Raw genomic sequence first — 23,080 nt, 5'->3', positions numbered from 1 at the left:
TGGCGCACGCCTTTAATCCCAGCACTCGGGAGGCAGAGGCAGGCGGATCTCTGTGAGTTCGAGACCAGCCTGGTCTACAAGAGCTAGTTCCAGGACAGGCTCCAAAGCCACAGAGAAACCCTGTACCCTGTCTCGAAAAACCAAAAAAAAACAAAAAAAAAAAAAAAAAAAAAAAAAAAAAAAAAAAAAAAAAAAGATGAGAGGGCCATCAAAATGGCTTAGTAGGTAAAAGTGCTTGCTGTCAAGCCTGACAACCTGTCTTCCATCCCCATACATACACAGTGGAAGAACTGACTCTCATAAACTGTTCTCTGACTCCTACATATGTACTATGGCATGCACACCTATACACAATGAATAAACATATACATATATTTTTTAAAAAGGAGAGTATAAAACATTCCGGACAGTGTAGCTCAACTTTGCCTGTGTGTAGTGATAACCAGAATAAACTCTAATGCTGCTTCTCTCTGAGACATAGAGTAATTTGTTTTGTGGCTATTTATTAAGATTTGATAAGAACTACATCTTTTAATTTTATTTACCCCTTTTTAAAATCTTGCTGACGAGGAGGAAGGAGAGATAGCTCAACAGGTAAGAGTGTACACTGCTCTTGCAGAGGACTGTAGTTCCTGGGGGAACCAATGCCTCTGCTGACCCCCCTCAGGCTCCTACCCATACATGGTGCATATACATACACTCAGGCACACACACATACACATAAAATAAAAATATTTTTAATCTTGTTGAAAGAAACTAATTCTACAAAGATAATGTCTAAAATAAAACTTGCATTCTTTCTGTCAACTATTTTATACTTCTACTATAGCTACACAACCTGATACTTTCCTAAATAGTGTATCAATTGATAAGTTTACTTAGTTACTTAGGACTGATCTCTTCGACACCAGTATAGTTCAAAACCACTGAAGTACCACAGGAACCCTTTAAATGTTGAATACAGCATGTAACAAAAGAAGCTTCTAAAATGGGCTGTGGTGGCTCACACCTTTAGACCTAATACTCAGGAAGAAGAGGCAGGTGAGTATCTGAGTTCTCCTTGTCCACACAGCGAGTTCCAGGACAGCCAAAAAAGAAGCTTGTTCACATACAAATACCTTAATTTTACTTTATTAACTTAAGTTAAAAAAAACCACCAGTTTTATTATTTATTTTTTGGTTTTTCGAGACAGGGTTTCTCTGTATAACAGCCCTGAATGTCCTGGGACTTGCTTTGTATACCAGTCTGGCCTCAAACTCACAGAGATCTGCCTGCCTCTGCCTCCCTGGTGCTGGGATTAAAGACATATGCCACCACTGTCCAGCTAAAATCACCAGTTTTAACTAAGAATAAAATTTTTACTATTTCTGCTAAAAATGATGTAAATTTCAAGCATTGTAACTAGACTAATCTCTATCTCCAAACAAGATTTCTAAAACCATTTACTCAAAGATCACAAGGTTCCCCCTTTGGGTCCGTAGGAACAAAGATCAAACCAAGTTAACCTTCAGGGTACATACTGCCATCCAATATCAATGAACCAATACAGAACTCGTACCTCTGCTTCCTCCTCCCACTTCCCTCCCAACAGGTGTTTTGTTCTGCATTCTCCCTTTAACTGGGATTGAGAATGATCTTGGAAAGAAGCCTGAGTCCCTAAATATGGCATAGCTTTAAGTGAATTTTCACTAACATTAGTTTATTAACAGCATTCAATGATGGTGCACAAGTTTCCAACACAAACTAACAAAATTCATTTCTTAATGATAAAAATCCATTCCTAAGCAAGGAAAATGTATACCTATTATTTTGACATATTTAAGCTTAAATTATGTCTTTGAAACAAGTCTATAATACAATAAGCAAAATTCACATACCCAGTACAAGGCAAAAGCAGTGTGACACTAAAACACAATAGAAGTTTATCTATGAAATACTTTATCTTAAATAACAGAATGTGTTCACTAAGAATGCAGCACATACTGTCCATTTTAAGTGCTTTATAAAGTATGTATTGATTAATTACTGCATTCACATTAAAGGTGGTTATGTGAAAGTGAGTTGCCTTAAAATTTGTAATACACAAAATTTACATTGGTGTTCCCTGTTTTCATACTATTATTCAAAAGTAATATTTAAACCTCGGGATTAAGAAAAAATGCACGTGCACACAAAAGGTTGATATCAAACAGTGTTTTAGAAGGTTATACGATGAAGGGGGCAGAAGGTAATAACAAATGAGCTACGATCAAATGTCTCACTGAGAAAGAAATCATTTCATTGGTCAGTGTTCTAGTTTGTATTTTTTTAACTATTTTAAATACAAGTCCATTATAGTTAAAATGCAAGAAAATAAGAAACCACAAGCAGTACATACAACATAAATTCTACTTTATGTCAAGTCAAATCATTCTACCAAGTCTCATTAGAAGTAAAAAGAAAAAAAAACATGCTTTCACTTGCAAAGTTCCATCGAAGTGAACCAGTCAATAGCTCTGCTTATCCTTTAAAAGTGCTGCAGCTCTTACTGGGACTGGCAAAAAGAAAGGCACACACTGACATCTCTACAATGACTTGCATTTTATATAAAATGTTAAAACCTTCTATATACCTGCAGAAAAAATTTTCAGGAAGATAAGGGATCTGCCCTTGAAAGGCAAAAAAGCCAAAGGTTAGAAGATGGAGAGACATATACATCAGATCACAACCAGTGAGTGTATAATCCAAGAGTGTCAGCATCAAAAGATTTCAAAACTTGTTCAGAAAGGGTTCATTTCATGTCTTAAACCGTGGCAACCAACTGCACTCATTTCCTGCTGAGAATCAACTCAAAATTTCTGCCATTTCCTTTTAAAGGAAATAGAACTGTAACACAGGGTAGAGAGGATCGGCAATGGTATACTAACACCAAGTCTTCAAACAACAATCTGCCCACGTTTGTCTCTACACTCATACTACTTTCACACATTCAATAATTTGGTCTTTTAAAAAGGGTTACTTGTGAACTAAATAAAGCCAAGAAGGCCTATTTTGAAGAGTCATGGCTTAACACCATCGTTTCCACAATTATACTAGGCAATGCGAGACGTATAAGGAAATCCAATCATTTTAGTGGAATCTTCAGTGTGCAAGAGAATGTCACTCTGCCCTTAGTAATTACGTTTATGTCGTGATAGCTACAGTGTTAAACTAGAAAATACACAGGTAGCAATGCAGCTGCGACATTTCCAGATAATTAAGCCTCCCGGAGGGTACGTGGTTTCTGTAGGGGGTAGGCCCTAAACGCCCAGCTCCTTCGACCCTTCTCCCAGTCGCGTGCTTTCTCCATGGAAGGAGTAAAGGTCCAGGGTTCTGAAAGGGAGGAAGACCTGAGGCGAGGACGTCAAAGTGCGTCCGGGGCGCTGGGCTCGGGGCCCGCCAAGGGGACCGAGGGGCTCCCTGCAAAGGCGAGTTTGTGGGGCCTGTCGGAGAGAAGGCGGCCTCGCCTAGGAGTTGCAACACACTCTTTCTCCAGTGCGCAGCGCTCGGCCTGGGGGAGGGGGAGGAGGGGAAACAGCTGCCAGGGGAGCAGCGGGCCCAGCCCGGCCCGGCCCGCTCACCGTGAGGGTGTCGTCTATGTAGAGGGGAATCTGCCTCCTCTCGAAGGGGAACTCCTCCTCCCCGTCCCTGCACACTGCCACCAGTCGCGCCATCGTCCCCGACGCTGCCGTTGCCACCGTCACCACCTCCTCCCAGCTGCCGCTGCCGCTGCCGCCGCTGCTCCTGCCGCTGCCGCCTCCTCCCAGCTCCTGCCTGCAACAGCCAAACCCCGCGAGCGTAAGCACCCGCCACCTCGCAGCACATTCGCCACGGGGGAAAAGGGGGGGGCGCGGAGCAAGAGAGGACGGGAGAGCCGCGCTGCGTTTCCCATCACCCGATTCCACACGCGCTCGGCCAATCAGTGGCCCGCAGCACCGGGACCCGCCCCCTCGCGCCGCCTGCCCTCCCCCACCCACCCCTCCGCCCGCCCGCTGGCCTCCAGTCAGGGTCCAAAGGAGAGGCGGAAAGGACCTGCTGGCCCCGGGACGTCCCCGCCCAGCTCGGAAGTAGGGGCTCCAGGAGCTCATTCCCGCCTCGGCTCCACAGCCCATGCCCGCACCCAGCCGCTGACCCCTTTCCCCCCGCTCGGAGCGCCCCGCCCAGGCGGGACCCTGGGCTGCAGTTGCCCGGCGCCACCCCGCCCCTGGGAGGGGTCGACCCCGCCTCGGCTCTGCAGAGTTCGGGGGTGGGGGCAAGCTCAGACCGGTTCCTCACCCGGGTCGGAGGAGAGCTCTTGGTTCTGACCTTCACTGACTTCGTGGACGCCTCCCTGACCCCCACCTCTGCTCCCCGTTACCGGCTGACGAGGCCCGCGTCAGGGCCGGCCTGGGCGGGAGCGCGGCTGCGAATGCCGTTTCCTCTCCAGGCTCAGTCAGCCGCTCGCGCCACGGGGAGTGTGGGAGGGAGGGCGGGGGACGTGGGGAGGGTGGGGCCGGGAGGGGCCGCGAACTCCGGGCGGGGCCTGCCTCTTCTCGCGAGACCGCAGCCGCCTCTCTCGGGTCCCGACTTTCGAAATCTGCGTGTCGTGGTGGGGGGAAACTCCCTGTGCCATCGCGCGGGCTGGCCGGCGCGGTGCCCCGGATTTACCAAAATGAGCACGAAATCGAGTCCGTAGGCAGACCGAGCAGGGGTAGCCTGGTGTCTGTCCGTGCCGAGCTAGGATCTGTTCTCCCGAGGGCGGAGGGGTGAAAAGCGCCCAGTCTGAGTGGACGGCATGGGTCCGGGCCCAGATAGGACTTAGGTCAGTGGTGAGGAGCTGAGGCTGTCGAGGTCAATGAGAACAGGCAGTGGAAAGACATCTGGCCATGGTTTCCAGGATTTGACACAGTCGGACTTTCACCCCTGGAAGATTGGAGGAACAGGCTCTGCTACCCTGATTGACCCTGAGCCGGCTGCCTTACGGGAAGATCTCCGAGAAGATGGATACGAGCAGAATTTGTTGTTACAAGTAGAGACAAAGTTGAACGGTAGTCTATGTGTACGTTCTGACCAGAGGAACTCTTGAGTTAATATTAACTTAGGGACTCCCTTGGGCAAAGTACTGGTAGCGGCCAAAGGCCCTTCCGTCTGACCATCTTCCGAGAACCAAAGCTGTTTGTTGTAAAGACAATTCCTCTGCACTCCGCCCGCTGCCGCGTTCTCAGGTCCTACTCTGAGGAGGTCCATTGTAAAGCCTGAACGATGGGAATTGTTTCGTCTTGATTCTTTTAATGATAAATCCATTCGCTGCTCGTATAACTGCATGATCTTAAGGATAGACCGAATATTTCTTGGTAAATAGGCTAAAGCTATTGTTACTGACCTTTAAAAGGTATTTTGATCATCACATGAAGTCTTTGAAAGTCACAAAAAAAACCCATAGTGCATCCTTAGCCATGTTGACTTATGACATTATGTGGTCACTGTTAAGGTAGGTGACATAATAAACTGGAAGAACCATTGTGTTCCCAAAGGTGTGATTATCTAGTAAATATGTCTTTGGGCCATACTAAAAGCAGAAGTGTGAGCCATAGCTTAACTCCAGTAAGCATATGGCTTTGCAGTTTGCATGCACCTGACAGGTTAAAGTACACAGTAAAAATATGAACATTTTTAGAGAATCTTGTGTTTATATCTACAACTATAATAATCCATGTGCCTGCTTTAGATCATTTGAATTTTAGGTTACGCTTGGTAACCAATATTGAGCCAATACATTTATAGCCACTAGCTTTAATTTTCACTACTAAATACAGATCAGGTATTAGCAAAGAACAAGCTATGAAGAAAATGGCAGTTGTGCAGCTAGAATACCTTCTGTTTTCGCTGTAATTATAGGCTATATTATTTGATATGGCAGTAGAATCAGTGGCAGACTGTTATTTAAATTAGTATGTCTGAGCTCTGAGCATCTAAGTTGTATTTTCCTTTTCATGATCTGACAGTAGGAAGTTCTGTTTTAGCAATTAAAAATAGAAACACAAGCCCAATGTGGTAGTACATACCTGCAATTCCAGCACCTGAGAGACCAAGGCAGGGAGTTTACCATAAATTTGAGGCCAGCTTGGATTGCACAGACCCTATCTCAAAATAATAATAATAAACAAATATATTAGATAATTTTTAAAAAATAAATGTAAGTTCCTCAAAGGCAGGGACTTTGTATTCCCGCACCTGTACCTGACACATTAGAGCTCAGTAAATCATTGTTGGATGTCTTTCTCTTCTGAAAAACAAATCAGAGGGAGTCTTGCCAACTAATTCTGATTTTATGAATTCATTAGCCTTCCTTTAGGACCTTGGGAATTAGAAGATGGGAGAAACAATGTAGACTTTGTCCTTTTTAGTTAATACCTGTAATTAGTTGTCAAAAATATTAATTAGTGAGACTAGAAAAGTATGGAGGCTGAGAATATAATGGTAGAACACTTGGCCTAGCAGGCTCAAAGCCCAAGGTTCGGGCTCTAGAACCACAAAAATAAGTACATAAATACCATAAAAATAAATAGGGCAAAATAAATAAGAAAAGTGCCGGGTGAGGAGGGATATCCCAGCATTCCAGAGGCAGAAGCAGTTAGATCAGATCTCAGTGAATTCCAAGCTAGTCCTATACAGTGACACCCTGTCTTAAAAAAAAAAAAAAAAAAAGTTATTAACAAAAAAGCAACAGACCACATCCACATGACACCTGTTCATTAAGTCACAAGATACGCCAGGTGGTAGTGGCACACACCTTTAATACCAGCACGCGGGAGGCAGTGGCAGGTATATCTCTGTGAGTTCAAGGCCAGTCAGCCCGTTCCAGGACAAAAAGCTACAGAGAAAAACAATCTCAAAAAGACAAAAGTCATAGGATAACTACTTTCTCTAAGCGAATGTAGCAGTTGAGGTGCTCTGCCTTCCGGCTGCCCCAACAGATAAAACTGTAGGTACCTGTATTGTGACACAGCAGAGAAATCCACGTTCCTAGTCGTGTTAATTTACATACTTAATCCTATTGGTTATTATAAAAGTCTTACTTTTTAATTGAAGTATAATCTAATTGTAATCACCAAATACAAAGTCATCTTAACACAAAATTAGCCATCAAGAAGTTGAAGTAGGGCTGGAGAGATGGCTCAGTGGTTAAGAGCATTGCCTGCTCTTCCAAAGGTCCTGAGTTCAATTCCCAGCAACCACATGGTGGCTCACAACCATCTGTAATGAGGTCTGGTGCCCTCTTCTGGCCTGCAGACATACACAGACACAGAATATTGTATACATAATAAATAAATAAATATTTAAAAAAAAAGTTGAAGTAAACAAAACACATTTAACAATTAGTCTATTAACATTAAAAACTACATTCTCAGAGTTAGGGGTGTGGCTCAGTACAATGCTTGCCCAACAAATTTGAAATTCTAGTTCAAATCCCCAGCACCACACACACATACACACACAAAGAGTCTACAGTTTGAAGACTAGTTTAAACAGCAAACCTGTACCAGGAGGCTCCACCTATTCTAAACTACACAAATAATTTAAAATGCTAGTAAATACCAAATTAAACACACTGTGACCAGCTGCCATTTCTGATGTCTTTGAAACCAGAAAAGCAAAATTTTATTGATTCTCATCCCCCACCCCACCCACCCACCCACACACACACACTTACTATGGAGCCTGGCCTCAAACTTGCTATGGAGCTGAGACTGGCCTTTAACTCCTGATTCTCTGATCTCCATCTTCCAAGTCCTAGGATTACAGATTTGTGTCACCACAGCTGGCCAATATTATACCTGCCTTAAAATATATACATTGCCCAAGTATGGTGGCACCCACCATTAATTCCAGCACTTCAGAGAGATGGATCTCCATGAGTTTGAGTCCAGACTGGCCTACACAGTTCCAGGCCAGCCAAGGCTACATAGACTATCTCAAAAAACCAAAACAAATAATATACACATTGGACATCAGAACTGGAAACTAAAGACACTGATTTTTAAATCTTTAGACTTAACAGTTGATTGATCTGCTTGAATTTTTTTTCTTTTTTTTAAATTTATTTATTTATTATGTATACAATATTCTGTCTGTATGTCTGCAGGCCAGAAGAGGGCACCAGACCTCATTACAGATGGTTGTGAGCCACCATGTGGTTGCTGGGAATTGAACTCAGGACCTTTGGAAAAGCAGGTAATGCTCTTAACCACTGAGCCATCTCTCCAGCCCTGAAAATCTACATTTTCTAGTCATGGTAGTACATACTTTTGATTCGAACTCTCAGGAAGCAAAGGATGGCGGATCTCTATGAGTTTGAGGATAGCCAGGTCTACAGATTGAGTTCCAGATCAGCATACATAGTGAGATTCCCAATTAAATGAAATAAAGGAAGTGGGGGAAAAAATGGCTTAGTGATTCAGAGCACTTGCTTCTCTTCCAGTGGCCCCAGGTTCAATTCCTAGCACCCATATATGGCAGCTCACAACTATTTGTAACTTCAGTCCCAAGGTATCTAACCCCCTCTTCTGGCCTCTGTGAGCTATGCACACCTGTGATGTATATACATGTAGGAAAATATACACACATACAAATTTTCAAATGACAATTCATAAATATCTTAATGTAAACATCATGTAACACAAAAATAATTTTACAATTATATATTTATACAAACAATCACAAATACAATGGAATGATATATAGAAAGTAAAAAATCCCACCCTCCAATTTCCAGTGTCAAAACTACCAACAGGTTGGGTGTGGTGGCTCATGCCTGAAATCCCAGTGCTGAGGCTGAGGTACAAGTATCACAGTGAGCTCCAGACAAAATGGGATCCTGTGAACAAATTTTTTAAAACACTGACATCTTGTAAGTTCCAATAAGTCACAAAACTTTGTTTCACTTTTTTTTTTTTCTTGAGGGTCTCTCGACATAGCCCTGGCTGTCCTGAAACTCAACATGCATATCAGGCTGGCCTGGAACTCACAGAGATCCAGAGATCTGCCTGCCTCTGCCTCCCATGCTCTGTGATTAAAGCCTTTCACCACTTGTTAGTTTGTTTACATAATGTCCAAATGTATTACACATCCAGGTACAGTAGCAAGAATCTTCCTCAAAAGAAAAAAAAAAAAGTAAAGTTTAATTTCAGTCATAGAGGATTGAAACTTCATAATAAAATATTAAGACTGGATTGCTGAAAAAAGGAACCACGTCCCCGGCACCTGCAAGACAAGTGGAGCGTGCAGTGTCTGGCTCTCGGCCATGTCCATGGCCTTGGCCGCCTCCGCCTCGGAGCCAGAGTCCTGGCCAGGTCTGGGGCAGGAGCCCCGATTGGGATCCGAGCCGGACCAGTTATGTTCCGAGCACAGAGAGCCTCTGAGTGGGTTCTGCCTCTTCAAGAGATGGCTGGTATGTGGTATGCACCGCCAGCGCCAGGTTGGGCGCTGCTGTGATGGGCACCACATCCGCCAAGGAGCTGCGAAACAAGATTGTGGACCAATGTGAGAGGCTGCAGTTACAGAGCGCTGGCATCAGCAAGAATGTGGTAGAGGTCCTGCAAGAGAAGAACCAGAAGCAGTGAGCACAGCTAGTGCAGCGAGGAAACTGGTTATCCAGAGGTTGAGCCTGGTGAGGAACAGTGATTGCTGGACCAGGTGCTCAGAGAAGAGGAGCGGGTTCACCAGAATATCCTGACTCAGCGGGCACATTGGACTGAGGCACTGAAAAAGCTAGACACCCTCCGTACCAGCCTGGTGGGCATGGTCACCCATCTGGATGACCTCCAGCGTATTCAGAAGGAACACGAGATTGTTGAGAGAGCTGAGGAAGCAGAGGGCATTTTGGATCCCCAGGAGTCGGACAAATTAAGCTTTAACAAGAAGAGTGCTTAGAGCCCACTACTGACTCAGCTCTAGGCAACATGGGGTCTCAGGTCTCTCTCAGGCATGGAGGAGGTGCATGTCAGTGAAAGGACTGTCAACCCCTTGTTCGTTGCGTTTGTCTGAAGATCGAAGGACCCTGACCTTTAGTGCCAAGAGGTCCAAGGCCTGCTCAGATGACCCAGAGCTCTTTGACCTCTGGCCTAATGCCTTGGCTGCCACCACCTTCCAGGCTGGACTCCATTCCTGGGTAGTGAATGTTCAGCACAGTTGTGCTTATAAAGTGGGTATAGTCTCAGCCCAGCTGCCTCGAGAGGGTTCTGGTAGGGACTGCCGCCTGGACAACAATGCCTTTTCCTGGGTTTCCCCTGCTAAGATCAAGAGTTCCATTTCACACACAATGGGCAGCGTGAGCCTCTGGCGTTGTTTCGCTGCCCTCCAAGCAGGAGGGCTGGTCTTCTGTGAGCCTGCCTCAGGGACAGTGAGCGCCTCAGGGACGGTGCTTCACATCCACCGCGCGTCTTTCCCTCGACCGCTGCTCCGACTTTGCCATGGCTGACCAGGTCATCTCCATCGTTCACCAGTGGCCACAGTGAGGCCAGATCCACGCCCCCCAATACCCTTGCAGGCCAGGCCATGCTTCCAGCTAGTGTCCTATCCCCCAGTGCCCAGTGATGTGTGTGGTCTTCCCCATGGGCAATTTTTAAAGAGATGGGATCTGCTTTAAAAAAAAAAAAAGAAAGAAAGAAAGAAAAAAACTGGATTGCTGAGAGCACATTTCCTTCATTTATTCACTAAAATAATGCTGTTCAAATATATATAGCCTACAAATTCATCACCAAAACTTTGTGGTTTTACCTTGTAAATCAAGTAGATAGATAACTAAGCAGTTGGCAAACATATAAATACCAAGCACAACTAAGGTCTGGGAGGCACCACTGTGCAATGTATCCACTGTCAGGTTAATGAGACCAGTTGTTACATTTGACAGTAAGAAAAAAAACAGCTGGTTTCTGTTCAGAGCTGTGATTAAACAAAGACTGGGCTCTTTTTTCCCAGCTTCTAGGATTAGAGATTTGGAATGTTTTTTATTTGTAGCAGGCAACTGTATAATTTTCCAAGAACATGGTACTAGAGCCCCTTTAATTAGAAATTTGGCAAAACTCAAAATTATATCACTCAGTAACAGACAGCTAAGAAGCATCAGGCTAGAAGCAACCACCCACACACAAAAGGCTAAATTGGCCATTCTTCGAGATACGGCTTCGACATTCACTTGAACTATATAAAGAGAAATGAAAAAGCTAACAGCCACTAAGAGAATACAACAAGTCACTTTTATCCAGTCTCTGATGTGTGTTCTATTCCTAAACACATACAACCCTGTTTGCACACCAGCCATGTATATTGTCACATACCCCAAAGTGGAAATTATGCCTTCCCGGTTGGCATTTAGTAAACCAGCTCTCGTGCCACTACCATCAGTGCCATACAAAATTATCCTCTTGAGTGGAGTAAAGTCAAGAGCTAGCTGGTATAACACAGTAATGCTGACAGCCACAATCCAGGACTTATTTAAAGGAAAAATAATCAAAAGAAGTGATGTTACTAATTTCACAACTACGATGGTAAAGAAAAAATTCCAGTGAACACCATACTCAGTTAAATGTTCCTGATAGCCTATGGATTTTATAATGACTAACCGTCCCATTCCTAAGACAACTAACGGCCAGACAGAATACAGTGATTTTCTAAGATAATTAAATTTGGACCCTTCTACATGTTTCCCTCTAACCTCTGGACAAACCATTGCAGCCCCAAAAATAAAGCCACCTACTCCGTAATCCATTGCCCCTGTCCCATAAAGCTCAGTTTTGGCAAATCTTCTAGGGAACAGTGGGAAATCCACAGCCAAAATGGCAATAGCAGTAAACACGCTGTTAATGACCCGGTAATAAGTGATGGCTGGACTGTGCTCTGATTCTAGGCTGATTTGCAAGAAGTTTGCAAAGACTTTCTGAACAGGCACTTTGGCATGGCAAGTCCTCTTCTGGTATATCTGATACAACAGCCATGCTCCACAGGCAATTGCAGTGAGATTCTCAAGTAGGATAAACGGAGACAACAGAGTCAAAGTGATCACCAAGGGGACTACAAGGACAACAAAGTCCATGAAGAAGCGTGTGCTCCAGCTGTGTGAGAAAGAACACACATGCTGTGAGAAAATGATCAAAAGGCCTCGACACAGGACACAGAATGCAGGGAAGCACAAGCCCTGGGTCACTTCCAGCACGCTGGTTCCGTTGAGGTTACTGACAAAAGCTTCCTTCATCTGCTTTTGAGACATTTTTTTTTCTTCCTGTGAAAATGATACAAAAGAATGGATTTGAGAAAACAATATTGCTGTAAAGTCAGTAAATATTTCTTGGTTTCAGAACAGAAGTTTAGGGGCTGGAGAGATGGCTCAACAGTTAATTGGCTGCTCTTCCAGAGGTTCCGGGTTCAATTCCCAGCACACACATGACAGCTCACAACTGTATGTAACTCTATTTCCAGGAGATCTGACACCCTCACACAGACATACATGTGGGCAGAACAGAAGTTTACGCCCACCAGGTGGTGATGGCTCTCCTTTAGTCCTAGCACTCAGGAGGCAGAGGCAGGCAGATCTCTGTGAATTTGGGGCCAGCCTGGTCTACAAGAGCTAGTTCCAGGATAGGCTCCAAAGCTACAGATAAACCCAGTCTCGAAAAATAAAACAAAAAAGAAAGAAGAGTATGAAATTTCTTGTACAAAGTTGTATCTTCACTATAAGGCAAACTCAAAATGAAAGTCCATTTGGAAGCTGGGTGTGGTGAAGCAGCACTTACAGACACAAGATGGTCCTTGCTAACATCCTGAGTTCCCAGCCAACTTGGCTACCTGAAACCTTGTCTTTTTCTAAGACAAGGAAGGTCTCACTGTGTAGCTTAGAACTCAAGAGGTCCACCTGCCTCTGCCCCACCCCCTCACAAAAGCTTAAAGGTGTGTGCTACCACGCCCAGCCAGACCTGTTCCTTAAGAAAGTAAATCTGGCCGGGTGGCAGTGTTACACGCCTTTAATCCCAGCACTAGGGTGGCAGAGGCAGACGGATCTCTGTGAGTTCTGAGGCCAGCCTGGTCTACAGCGCTAGTTCCAGGACAGGCTCTAAAGCTACAGAAAAACCCTGTCTCAGAAAAAAAGAAAGAAAGTAAATCTGGGATATGAATTACAAATGGCATCAGTCAGAAATTTCTTTTCTTTATTTTTTAAAAAAAGATTATGTTTACAGTGTTCTGCCTGCATGTATCCCTGAAGGCCAGAAGAGGGCACCAGATCTCACAGAGTGACTATGTGGTTGCTGGGAATTGAACTCAGGACTCTGAATTTCTGAGCCATTTCTCCAGTAACCAATCAATTGAGAAGCATAATATTCTCTCTCTCTCTCTGTCTCTCTATATATACACATACATACATATATGTTTACATATAAAGTAATATTTTAGCTATAGTTATATGCACATCGTGATATATACTGATATGTTATGAAAACCTTCAAGAAAGCTGCATATGCATTGCTATGGACTTTAAACTTCAGGAAGGAAGAGAGAGAAACTGTTCAGTATATTTTAGAGTCAGGGTCCTGGCACCTAGAGGTGAACGCATGAGAGGCAGGTTCTTCTTTTCCTCGTATACACACGGCCATATTTTCAGATTAAGGAGCAGGTGGACAGAATGGATGGGATGCATTGTACCAGCCAGGGCTCGTGGTTTCTTTTTCCGCAGCCTAAACTCTCCTCTGTCACATACTACCGTCTGAAAAGTTGCACACTGAGGACACACACCCGTCGGTCAGACATGAAGCACTGTGTGCACTGCCCCTGAGGTGGTGCACTCGGGTCTACCTGGGCCCGGCATCGGCATCTCACCGTAAGTGGCCCTGTTCTTTTGGCCTTTTCCTGACAGACCTCGTCACAGCCACGCCCCGTCCGGGACCGAGGGTCTTCGGCGCTTGACAGAACAGGCTCTCACCACACCAGCCCGCTCCCTCCGCTTCCGCCTCGCGGGCAACGCTTCCGGCTCGGCGTGGCGCAGCCTGTTCTTCCGGGCTCGCAGATTCCGCGCGCCCCCCACCCGGGATGGCGACGGTCCCCGACCCGCCGGCTCCCCACGCCCTTCGGTGTGTTGGGCTGGATTCGTTCCGATCCTCTCGAGACCCAGCCGTACGGCGGTCCGAGAAGGCCGCGTCAGACTCGGCCACGGCGACCTGCACTAGACCGGCTCCCGGGTCCCCGGAAGCCACGCTCACCCACACCGAACTCGGGAGGCCACAGAAACGCCACACCTTACCCCAGGGTCTGAAAAGACCTCGCCTCACCCGTAGCCCGCCGCCCAGAGCCTGCGGCCCGGGACGGACCACGTGCGCCGGGCGCCGCGTGTGCACGCCCCGCCCCTGGGGAGGAGCCGCCGAGCTCCGGGCCACTTAGCCAGCCGGGGCTGCTGCGGGCCGCGGGCGGGCCGGAGTTGCGGGCTTTCTTTCCTAGGCGCTCCCGCTCTTTCTGCTTTCTTCCCTCCCCGGGCTCTTCCCACGCCTCACCCTGCCCACCTTCCCGGTTGGGACTACACGCTGGGCGCCCAGACCGTGGGACCGGTGAGTGCCACTCCCCGCCTAGATCCGAAGCCCTTCCCAGCCCGAGGGGTTAGGGAGGCCAGGGTGCCTCTCAGAACTAAAGTGTGAAGGAGGCACCTCACCTTCTAATTCAGTATTTCTCTTTCTACCCTCTTGTGGCCTCAGGAGGAGGTAGCACAGCTTTTGCCCTGGACAAGGACCTTCACGGTCACTTTCCAGCCTGCCAGCAGGGGGCCACAAGAGGTTGCTTCTGGCTAATAGGGACTGGACTTCTGTCCCTTTCCTTGTCCTACCCAGGGACGGAGTGAGAGGCGTAAGGAAAGTGCGCCCTTGACTAGGGTCACCTCCACCTTCCAGGAAGAACGTATTCTCTCAGTGCCAGGTGCTTCGAGTGGCATCCCAGCCCTTGGCACCGCTGGCGCGTTGCCAATGCTATAAATGCTGGTTCCCGCCAGGAATCTGGAGCAAAGAGGGATGGACCCCCAAGACCCTAACCCATCTATTTCCCTCATAGTCTTCCGACTGTCCTTCCTGCCAGAAGAGAAACTTAACTGAAGCAGGGGCGGAGGAGGAGGGAGTTGTGATCGGGTTGCCACTTGCTTGGACTTGGACTTGGTCTTTTACCTGTTCATTACTCCCTTCTGTCTACTGTGGTCACGCCCTTCCCAGAAATTCTTGGTGGTAACCGCGAGAAGAGAGAGCCCAGAGAACTGGAGGAAACTGCTCTGATCTGACTTGGCTTCAGCCGGGAGCTGACTCCGCACGGTAATAAGCAGCCTTTCCTAAGCTCTCTCACAGGTACTTAACCACACGGGCCATAATTTTACACTGTGTGGTATGGTAGTATACCATTGGCAACTGTGTGAAAACGAGAGTTAGTGAGCTCCCGCCGTGTTCTAGGAGGGTTGTGAGCTTTGGATTCTAACAACGCCTTGTGGTCTCCTGGTTGGCCTTCACAAAGTAAGCTTCCAGCTGAGTCGCCAGAGACCCTCGGGTGGTGGGGTACAGTGTATAGAGTGGCGGTGTCTAGCCCAGTTTGAATTTTCTCTCTCCCTGTTTCCATGGAAGTCCCTGGTCCTGATTCTTTAAAGACTAGGTGTGGTCAGAGCCTCAAAACGTCTGTAGCAGGGTTAATCCATCAACCCATATTTGAGGACCCTCATCCTCAGCCCTCTTTGCTAGGCAGGGATTGAGGCCTGGGAAAGACCAAATCTGAGTGAGGCTCACCATTTTTCAGATCCTGCCCTCAGGCCGCTCCTCCTTTCTGGTGGGTTCTTCTCTCCTGCTCTCACCCCGATTGTTTGAGACAAGGTCTAACTTACAGTGTAGCCCAGACAGGCCTCAAACTGAGATCCTCCTGCCTCAGCCTCCTGAGTGTTCCCAATCTCAATCACACCTTTTGGGCAGTGGACCTTCCAAATGGGTTATCAACTCTATAGGTAATGCTAATATTCATACTCAGTGATAATCAGATTTGTACTGTGCTTTCAAACCTTGACCTCATTGACCTTCACAAACTTTTGAAGTAAGGTAGATTAACTATCCCTATTTTCAAGGTGAGGGTTTGGGGTGATAGGGTTGCCCTGGGGTCACATACTCATCCAGTGACTGAACTGTGATTCCCCTCTCACACAACAGCTTCCCAGGAGCATTAGAGTTGACTCCAGGCCCATTCTCCATCAGCCGATGACTACGTTTACACAGGGTATTTCTGTCTACTGGTGATGATAGAGCCAAGGTTATTTCTCCCCAGTGTCTTCATTCTCCGCGATGTACTGAACCAGAAGATTTTGCAACCCCAGCCCATCACTTACTTACCTTAAAACTGTCCTTGGCCTTTTTCTGTAAGGGAAACGCCAGAAGGCATCCCAGGTCATCTCTGGAGGCTCTCATCAAAGTTTCCTAACTTCTTGATTAGCAAGGGAAAGCACAGACTCTCACTCTCTGCCCAGGCCTGCCTGCTTCTCATTTGGGCGCCTCCTGCTTGGTGGGAGGAGTAGGAGTGAGTCACCCCAGAGAAGCCATCACCTGTGTGGCCCTTGTCTTCCGTCTCATGCTACAGGTTCCAAGATGACTTGGCTGAGATTCCGACACATCTGAGTCTGCTGGAGTGATGACCTCATGACCAGGTTGATAGACAGTACTGCTTGTGTCTGACACAACTCTGGCTGCCCACGCTAAAGCACGATGCTCCGGCAGGTAAACCCTCAACTGATGTCAGCAAGCAGCAGAGACACTTTCCTGTGTGCCTGTCTGCATGAAAGATTGCAGTGTTCATAGCTGGAAGGATAGGAAAGACCCCTTCTTCAGATAGTCGTTCCAGCACTCTTCCTGATATACCTGACTTGAATGTCTCTCTTTTTGTGGCTTTGGGTTCTTTCCTTGGAGTGCATAAGGTAGGCTAGGTAAAGGAATTCAGGTCACTTTGATGACCTTAAGTGGGGCATATCCTGGCAGAAGTCCCTGCCAGGGTGTTTTATTGAATCCCAGTGGAAATTTGGGGCTTCCAGGAATGTTCACTGAAGCTAAGCCTTTAAGAATAATAAACAATTAGCCAAGTTAGCTGGGCGTGGTGGCACACACCTTTAGTCCTAGCAGTTGGGAGGGCAAATCAATGCGAGTTCAAGGCCAGCCTAGTCTGCGTCTGGAGTTCTAGGACCGTTGGGGCTGTAGCCAGAGAGAAACCCTGTCTCAAAACAAAACAAAACAAACAAAAGAGCCAAGTGGAGAAGGAACAGAAGCAGTCCCGACAAAGATGTCTGCCTGTGCAGAAACGCAAGGGAAGGTGGCCTACATGGGAGTCCAGCATTCTACCTCCGAAAAGGCTAGTATCCTTGGCCACCCTTCACTGTGGAATTCTTCCTCATGCACATAGCATCCTTTTTTTTTTTTTTTTTTTTTTTTCTTTTTTCTTTTTTTTTTTGGTTTTTCGAGACAGGGTTTCTCTGCAGCTTTTTTAGAGCCTGTCCTGGAGCTAGCTCTTGTAGACCAGGCTGGCCTCGAACTCACAGAGATCCGCCTGCCTCTGCCTCCCGAGTGCTGCAGAGAGCAAAAATTTGCTGGAATTTGGTTTTCCTAAATTCTGTCCCACTCTAAGGGCTCAGGGAGCTTGTGCTCTAGCCAGGATAACCAAGGTAGGACTTATCAGTCTGAAGAAAGCCATGACAGATGCAACTAGACCATCCTGCTGTTTTCTAGGAAATGGACTTGAAGGCTACAGAAAAGCAGGCAGAGGACTGTCTGCTCTGAGTTGTTGTATTTCCTTCCTTTCAGTCTTTGTTATATAGTAGGCACTACACTTGAATATTTTGTTTCATCTTCACAGTGCAGTGAAAAAAATATACTAGTGTGTACTATACAGTGCTGTTCTGTACCCATGCTGGAGATCAGACTCAAGTTAAATGGCTGACTCAAGGTCACATTCATTATCAGGAATTTGGAAAAATAAAGAAAGGCAATCAAAAGTGATATTGAGGTTATCTAGTACTATTATCTGAACACACCATTTAAAAAAAATGTGTAGACTTTTTTGCTCTAATTCTTTTTGTATTCTTTTCTCTTTTTTGGTTTTTCAAGACAGGGTTTCTCTGTGTAGCTCTGGCTGTCCTAAAACTAGCTCTGTAGACCAGGCTGGCCCCAAACTCAGACTCACTTGCCTCTGCCTCCTGAGTGCTGGGATTAAAGGCACACATTATCACACCCTAGATCTTTTTTTGTGTTTTTTTTTCCTTTCCGAGTAACACAGGCCAAGCTTGAATTCATGGAAGTTCCCCACTTCTCCTCCTGAGTGCTGGGATTACAGATGTGTACCACCATACCCAGCAATAACTACTTTTTTGGGAGGATATTTTACATGCCTTCCTAAACCCTTTAATACATATATATATGAATGAGTACCTAAGAGGTAGGCACAATCACCATTCCCATTTTAGTGTTAGGAAAATTGAGATAAAAGGAGATTAAAAAAATTTAAATAAGATTGTATAAGAATAATGGTGGAGTCAGGATCCAAACCTGGGTAGCCAAGATTCCATTTCCACTCTATTCATCTGTAACACTGGGAATTGAGCTGGGGTCTCACCTGTGCTAGGCAAACATCCACTAAACTATATCTCCTGCCTTTTACGTTTTATTTTGAGACCAGAATCTTAAATTGGTGAGGCTGGCCTTGCACCTAACAATCCTCCTGCATCAGGAAAGAGTCCTTCTACCAGGCTCAGTACAATCTAGCTTTCTTTGTTGTTGTTTTGTTTGCTTTTCAAGACAGGGTTTCTCTGTGTAGCCCTGGTTGTCCTGGAACTAACTCTGTAAACCAGGCTAGCTTTGAACTCATAGAGATTCACCCGCCTCTGCCTGAGTGTTGGGATTAAAGTCGTGCACCACCACCACCCAGCATAATCTAGCTTTCTAATCCAAGCTCTTGGTACTATACTTAACTCCTGGTTGAATCAAAACTGTTCCTAAATTGCAGCTGGTTTTGTAAGTAGTCCTTTCCTTTCCTTTCTTTTTTCCCTCAGTAATTGCCCTTCCATAGATTCAGCTGTAGGCTGTAGAAATTGCCCTCAAGAACAAGAGCCTTCTCTGTACATTATGATGAGCCTGAGACTCACAGTCTTTAAGAGAAACTCATTACTATGCTGCTACCTTGGCTTGTTCGTGAGGGGTGTAAGCATTGAGGGGTCACCAATCTCATTAGAAACACAGCCATACCAAGACTGCAGCCTCCTAAGCTGGTTCCAACCAGGCGCCTGTTTTCTCTTCCCTCTCCGTCCTGTGCTGTACAGACAGCAGCTCTGTGAGACTGGTAGCCTGTAGCCTAAAAGTTGCCTTAGCTAGAGCTCACAACATTGATTATTAATACGTACTGTCAAGGCCTTGATTAAGTGCTCTGTGTGTTTCTTTTTCCCCTTATCCTTGGAGTTGAGTTTATCACCCCCCCAAACAAAACAAAACAAAACAAAAAACCATAGCTTATAGAGGTGAATGACCGAGGCTTTCACGCTAATAAGTAGCAGAGCTGAAACATGAGCCACCTGGATCTTGTAGAAACCTGTTCTTTCTCCTGTGTAGGCTTTGCCCTTATTAGCTGTCAACTGGTCTGAGACCCAGGTCTCATGGCTCTTGTGTTGTTCCCAGGTGAATGGTCACAGTTCAGGCTCTGATGCCCAAGGTAGGGCATCCCTCAAGGGAGATCTCCAGGAGTTCCTGGGTGGGGAGGCCCCACTCCATCAGCTGGATGACCTCACCAAGGTGAATCCTGTGACACTGGAAGCAGGTATGGGCCTCCCTCCTCCAGACTGCTGCTCCAAAGAATAGGGATGTAGCAAGGGTCTGTAGCAATGTTTCCCAGCTCACACCAAGCACTGATACTCCTGACCTGGCCCCTGCCCCAGGGAACCTGGCACTGCACCTGGGCTCCCCAGGGTAGGCTTTGCTCTAGGTTTGGGACTCGTCTTAATTAGATCTTATATCTATTCATCAGGGAGCTACAGGGTTCTAATGACACTTAGCTAATTACAGAGGGAGGGCTGCTTCGCAGATGTGTGTCTGGCGTTCTGTCTGCATTTGAGCCAGACTTTGCTTACAGCATCTTTTCCTCAGTCCTGAGGTGCCTGCAAGCCCGGTACACAGAAGACATATTCTATACCAATGCTGGCTGCACCCTGGTAGCTCTGAACCCCTTCAAGCCCATCCCTGAACTCTACACACCAGAGCTGATGCTAGAGTACCATGCTGCATCTCAGCCTCAGGTAAGACTCCTGCCTCCTGCCCAAGCCTCCCTGCAGCTTCACTGTCAGTCTTCATCTATGCCCCAGGAATCACTCAGAGCCTACTGCTGCCGTGTCCCTGCCCAGCAGGAACTCTCAGAAACTGAACACAGAACTAAGGTACAATGTGGATGATAAATACTAAACTGAGATTGAAACCTAAAATAGAAACATAAAAGAAAGGTATTATTATTGTTGTTATTATTATTATGAGAAAGATTTACAGGTAGGAAACTCCATTAAGAAAATGCCTTCAACCGGTCAGTGGTGGCACACACTTTTAGTCCCAGTACTTGGGAGGCAGAGGCAGGTGGAGCTCAGTGAATTCAAGGCCAGCCTGGTCTACAAAGTGAGATCCAGGACAGCCAGAACTGTTATACAAAGAAACCCTGTTTCAAAAAACCAAAAATGAAACAAAAAGAAAAAGAAAATCCCTCCATGGGTTGGGGAGATGGCTCAGAGGTTAAGAGTGCTGTCTGTTCTTCCAGAGATCCTGAGTTCAATTCCCAGCATGACATGGTGGCTCACAACCATCTATAATAGGATCTGATGCCCTCCTCTAGCATGCAGGTGTACATGCAGAACAGTCATACATTAAATATAAATAAATAAAATAAAATAAAAATCAAGATTGCATTGTGGGCAAACCTGTAGGTCATTGTAGGGTATTTTCTCAACTAGTGATTGATGTGGGCGGGACTAAACCTTGGCGGGTGATCCAGGTTGCTATAAGAAAGCAGTGTGAGCAAGCTAGTAAGTAGCACTCCTCAAGGACCTCTGCATCAGCTTCTGCCTTGGGGTTCTTGCCCTCCTTAAGTTCCTATTCTGACTGCCCTCTGTGATGAACTGTGATGTAGAAGTAAGCAAGTAAGCCCTTTCCTCCCCAAGTTATTTTTTGTCATGGTGTTTTGTCACAGCAATAGAAACCTTAACTAATACAAGCAGTAACTTAAGAAGAAATTTTCCTCCAAATTATAAAGTACATAAAATAAGCAGCAGAATCAGACTATTAAAGAAAAATGTAGAAGCAGCTCAGTTGGTCAATTGCTCACGTAATATACATAGATATGAGTTCCAGCACTAGAACTGCATAAACCAGGTGTAGTGGAACTTGGGAGGTAGAGTCATTATCCTCAGCTATCCATAGCAAGTTCTAAAGCAGCCTGGGATACGGGAAAGCCTGTTGGGGGCAGGGCACTTTCTGTTCTTCCAGAAACCCAGGAAACAATTCCTAACACCAACATGTTGGCCCAGAGCCATCTTTAACTCCAGTCCCAGGGAATCTGATGCCCCTATTCTGGCCTCCAAGGGCACTACACACATGGTACAGACATGCATGCAAGCAAAACACCCATGCACATAAGATAATTTTTTTAACTTAAAGAAATGAAATCAGGCCAGGCGGTGGTGGCGCACGCCTTTAATCCCAGCACTCGGGAGGCAGAGGCAGGCCGATCTCTGAGTTCGAGGCCAGCCTGGTCTACAAGAGCTAGTTCCAGGACAGGCTCTAGAAACTACAGGGAAACCCTGTCTCGAAAAAACAAAAAAACAAGAAAAAAAAAAGAAATAAAATCAGATGAGAGCATGAAGTATTAAGGTCATAGAGTGCTGAGAGAACCTAACCTTGGTGGATGAATCAACCACAGGAGTTTTGGGTTTTTTGGAGGAAACATGCTAGCACAGCTTCTGGTAGCTTCCCAGTATTTGTCATTGGATCATCCAGTCTTGAAAACATGACACACATGGCCATCCACTCTTTGGTATTTCAGAAATTGAAACCCCACATCTTCACAGTGGGTGAGCAGACCTACAGGAATGTCAAGAGCCTGATCGAGCCAATCAACCAGTCCATCGTGGTCAGCGGAGAGAGTGGAGCTGGAAAGGTAGAAGTGCCAGTTTCTTATCCTGTCCCTTATACCTGGCCAGGCGAGCGCAAAGGTGAGGACCATTGTCTGTGTCATCAGTGGCTGCCTAGTCATTCACAGGAAGGCTGCCAGAACCAGGTCAACAAGTACCACACCAGACGTCAGAAGCAGCCTCCACTGCTGGCTCTGCTGCCACCCCGGGGAGACACTCCTCTCCTTGCATCTTTATTTTCTCATTGGAGGTGCTTTTGGGGGTCCCTAGAAACAGCAGTCAGATGTTGGGGAACCCAGCATGAGGTACATCAGGTAGATTATCCCTGAAAGACTACTAACATTACAGGCATCAGTCATTTCACTTTTGAAATGAAAGGTAATAGAGGGCCAGCACCTGCATGGGACTTGTTTGTGAACATAAAGGAGCCTGTGTTGTTTGACATGATGACACACATCTGTAATCCCAGGATCTAGAAGGCAAAGGCGATGTAGGAGGATCACAAGACAGTCTGCACTACATAGTAAAACTCTTATCTATAAATAAATGAAGTAAACATAATACAAAATAGGAGCCAATACACATAAGGCATTTGGTGGCATGTTTGGCACATGGTAGCGCTCCTCCAAAAGCAGCTGGTTTTTCAGGTTCTTGCCCTGATTTCTTTTTATTATGGACTGTGATGAGGACATATCAGCCAAATAAACCCTCTTGCTTTTGGCTTAAAAAAAAAAAGTAGCTGGTTCTACTGTGGGAAAAAGATTGGAAGAGACCAAAGCCTACTGGAGTTGAAGCTGGAGAAACAGTTCAGCTGTTGTTGGTGGCGCACGCCTTTAATCCCAGCACTCGAGAGGCAGAGGCAGGCGGATTTCTGTGAGTTCGAGGCC

General features: G+C 46.1%; 3 protein-coding genes and 1 pseudogene across 14 annotated transcripts in view; 2 read left to right on the top strand and 2 right to left on the bottom strand.

Annotated features, from left to right (window-relative positions):
* The window catches only part of Ggnbp2 (gametogenetin binding protein 2), a 35,663-nt gene extending 31,190 nt beyond the window's left edge, over positions 1–4,473 (bottom strand). For 3 of the 6 annotated variants that reach the window (XM_038325256.1, XM_038325257.1, XM_038325251.1), the window contains exon 1: positions 3,601–3,793. In XM_038325256.1, coding sequence (XP_038181184.1) covers positions 3,601–3,693 — 93 coding nt within the window. In that variant the 5' untranslated portion in view covers positions 3,694–3,793. Of the gene's footprint in view, positions 1–3,600; positions 3,932–4,294 lie in introns of those variants that run through there. The other 3 variants (XM_038325252.1, XM_038325255.1, XM_038325253.1) reach the window with 3 other exon arrangements.
* Positions 4,474–8,302: 3,829 nt separating this feature from the next.
* Positions 8,303–10,515, top strand: LOC119811433 (annotated as a pseudogene).
* A 171-nt stretch (positions 10,516–10,686) lies between these two features.
* Positions 10,687–14,397, bottom strand: Pigw (phosphatidylinositol glycan anchor biosynthesis class W). Of its 5 annotated transcripts, none has more exons than XM_038329142.2 (2): positions 14,289–14,397; positions 10,687–12,278 (listed from the first exon to the last, which is right to left on the bottom strand). In XM_038329142.2, the coding sequence occupies exon 2, from the start codon at positions 12,264–12,266 to the stop codon at positions 10,755–10,757; it is 1,512 nt and encodes a 503-aa protein (XP_038185070.1). In that variant the 5' UTR covers positions 12,267–12,278; positions 14,289–14,397; the 3' UTR covers positions 10,687–10,754. The 5 variants fall into 5 exon arrangements, with proteins under 5 accessions (XP_038185070.1, XP_038185067.1, XP_038185069.1 ...); XM_038329139.2 differs by having other exon boundaries at positions 13,784–14,383; XM_038329141.2 differs by having other exon boundaries at positions 13,907–14,383.
* Positions 13,334–23,080, top strand: part of Myo19 (myosin XIX) — a 32,687-nt gene continuing 22,940 nt past the window's right edge. Inside the window, exons 1-6 of one of the 3 annotated variants that reach the window (XM_038329136.1) lie at positions 13,334–14,589; positions 15,238–15,333; positions 16,631–16,767; positions 19,705–19,843; positions 20,170–20,318; positions 22,106–22,219. In XM_038329136.1, the coding sequence (XP_038185064.1) occupies positions 16,756–16,767; positions 19,705–19,843; positions 20,170–20,318; positions 22,106–22,219 (414 nt within the window). In that variant the 5' untranslated portion in view covers positions 13,334–14,589; positions 15,238–15,333; positions 16,631–16,755. Of the gene's footprint in view, positions 14,590–15,237; positions 15,367–16,630; positions 16,768–19,704; positions 19,844–20,169; positions 20,319–22,105; positions 22,220–23,080 lie in introns of all 3 variants that reach the window. The other 2 variants (XM_038329135.1, XM_038329134.1) reach the window with 2 other exon arrangements.

The sequence above is a fragment of the Arvicola amphibius genome, chromosome 4 (genome assembly GCF_903992535.2).
Source record: "Arvicola amphibius chromosome 4, mArvAmp1.2, whole genome shotgun sequence".
Classification (NCBI taxonomy): domain Eukaryota; kingdom Metazoa; phylum Chordata; class Mammalia; order Rodentia; family Cricetidae; genus Arvicola; species Arvicola amphibius.
Note: the sequence above shows the minus strand (reverse complement) of the source record. Positions and strands in the feature narration are given on the sequence as shown.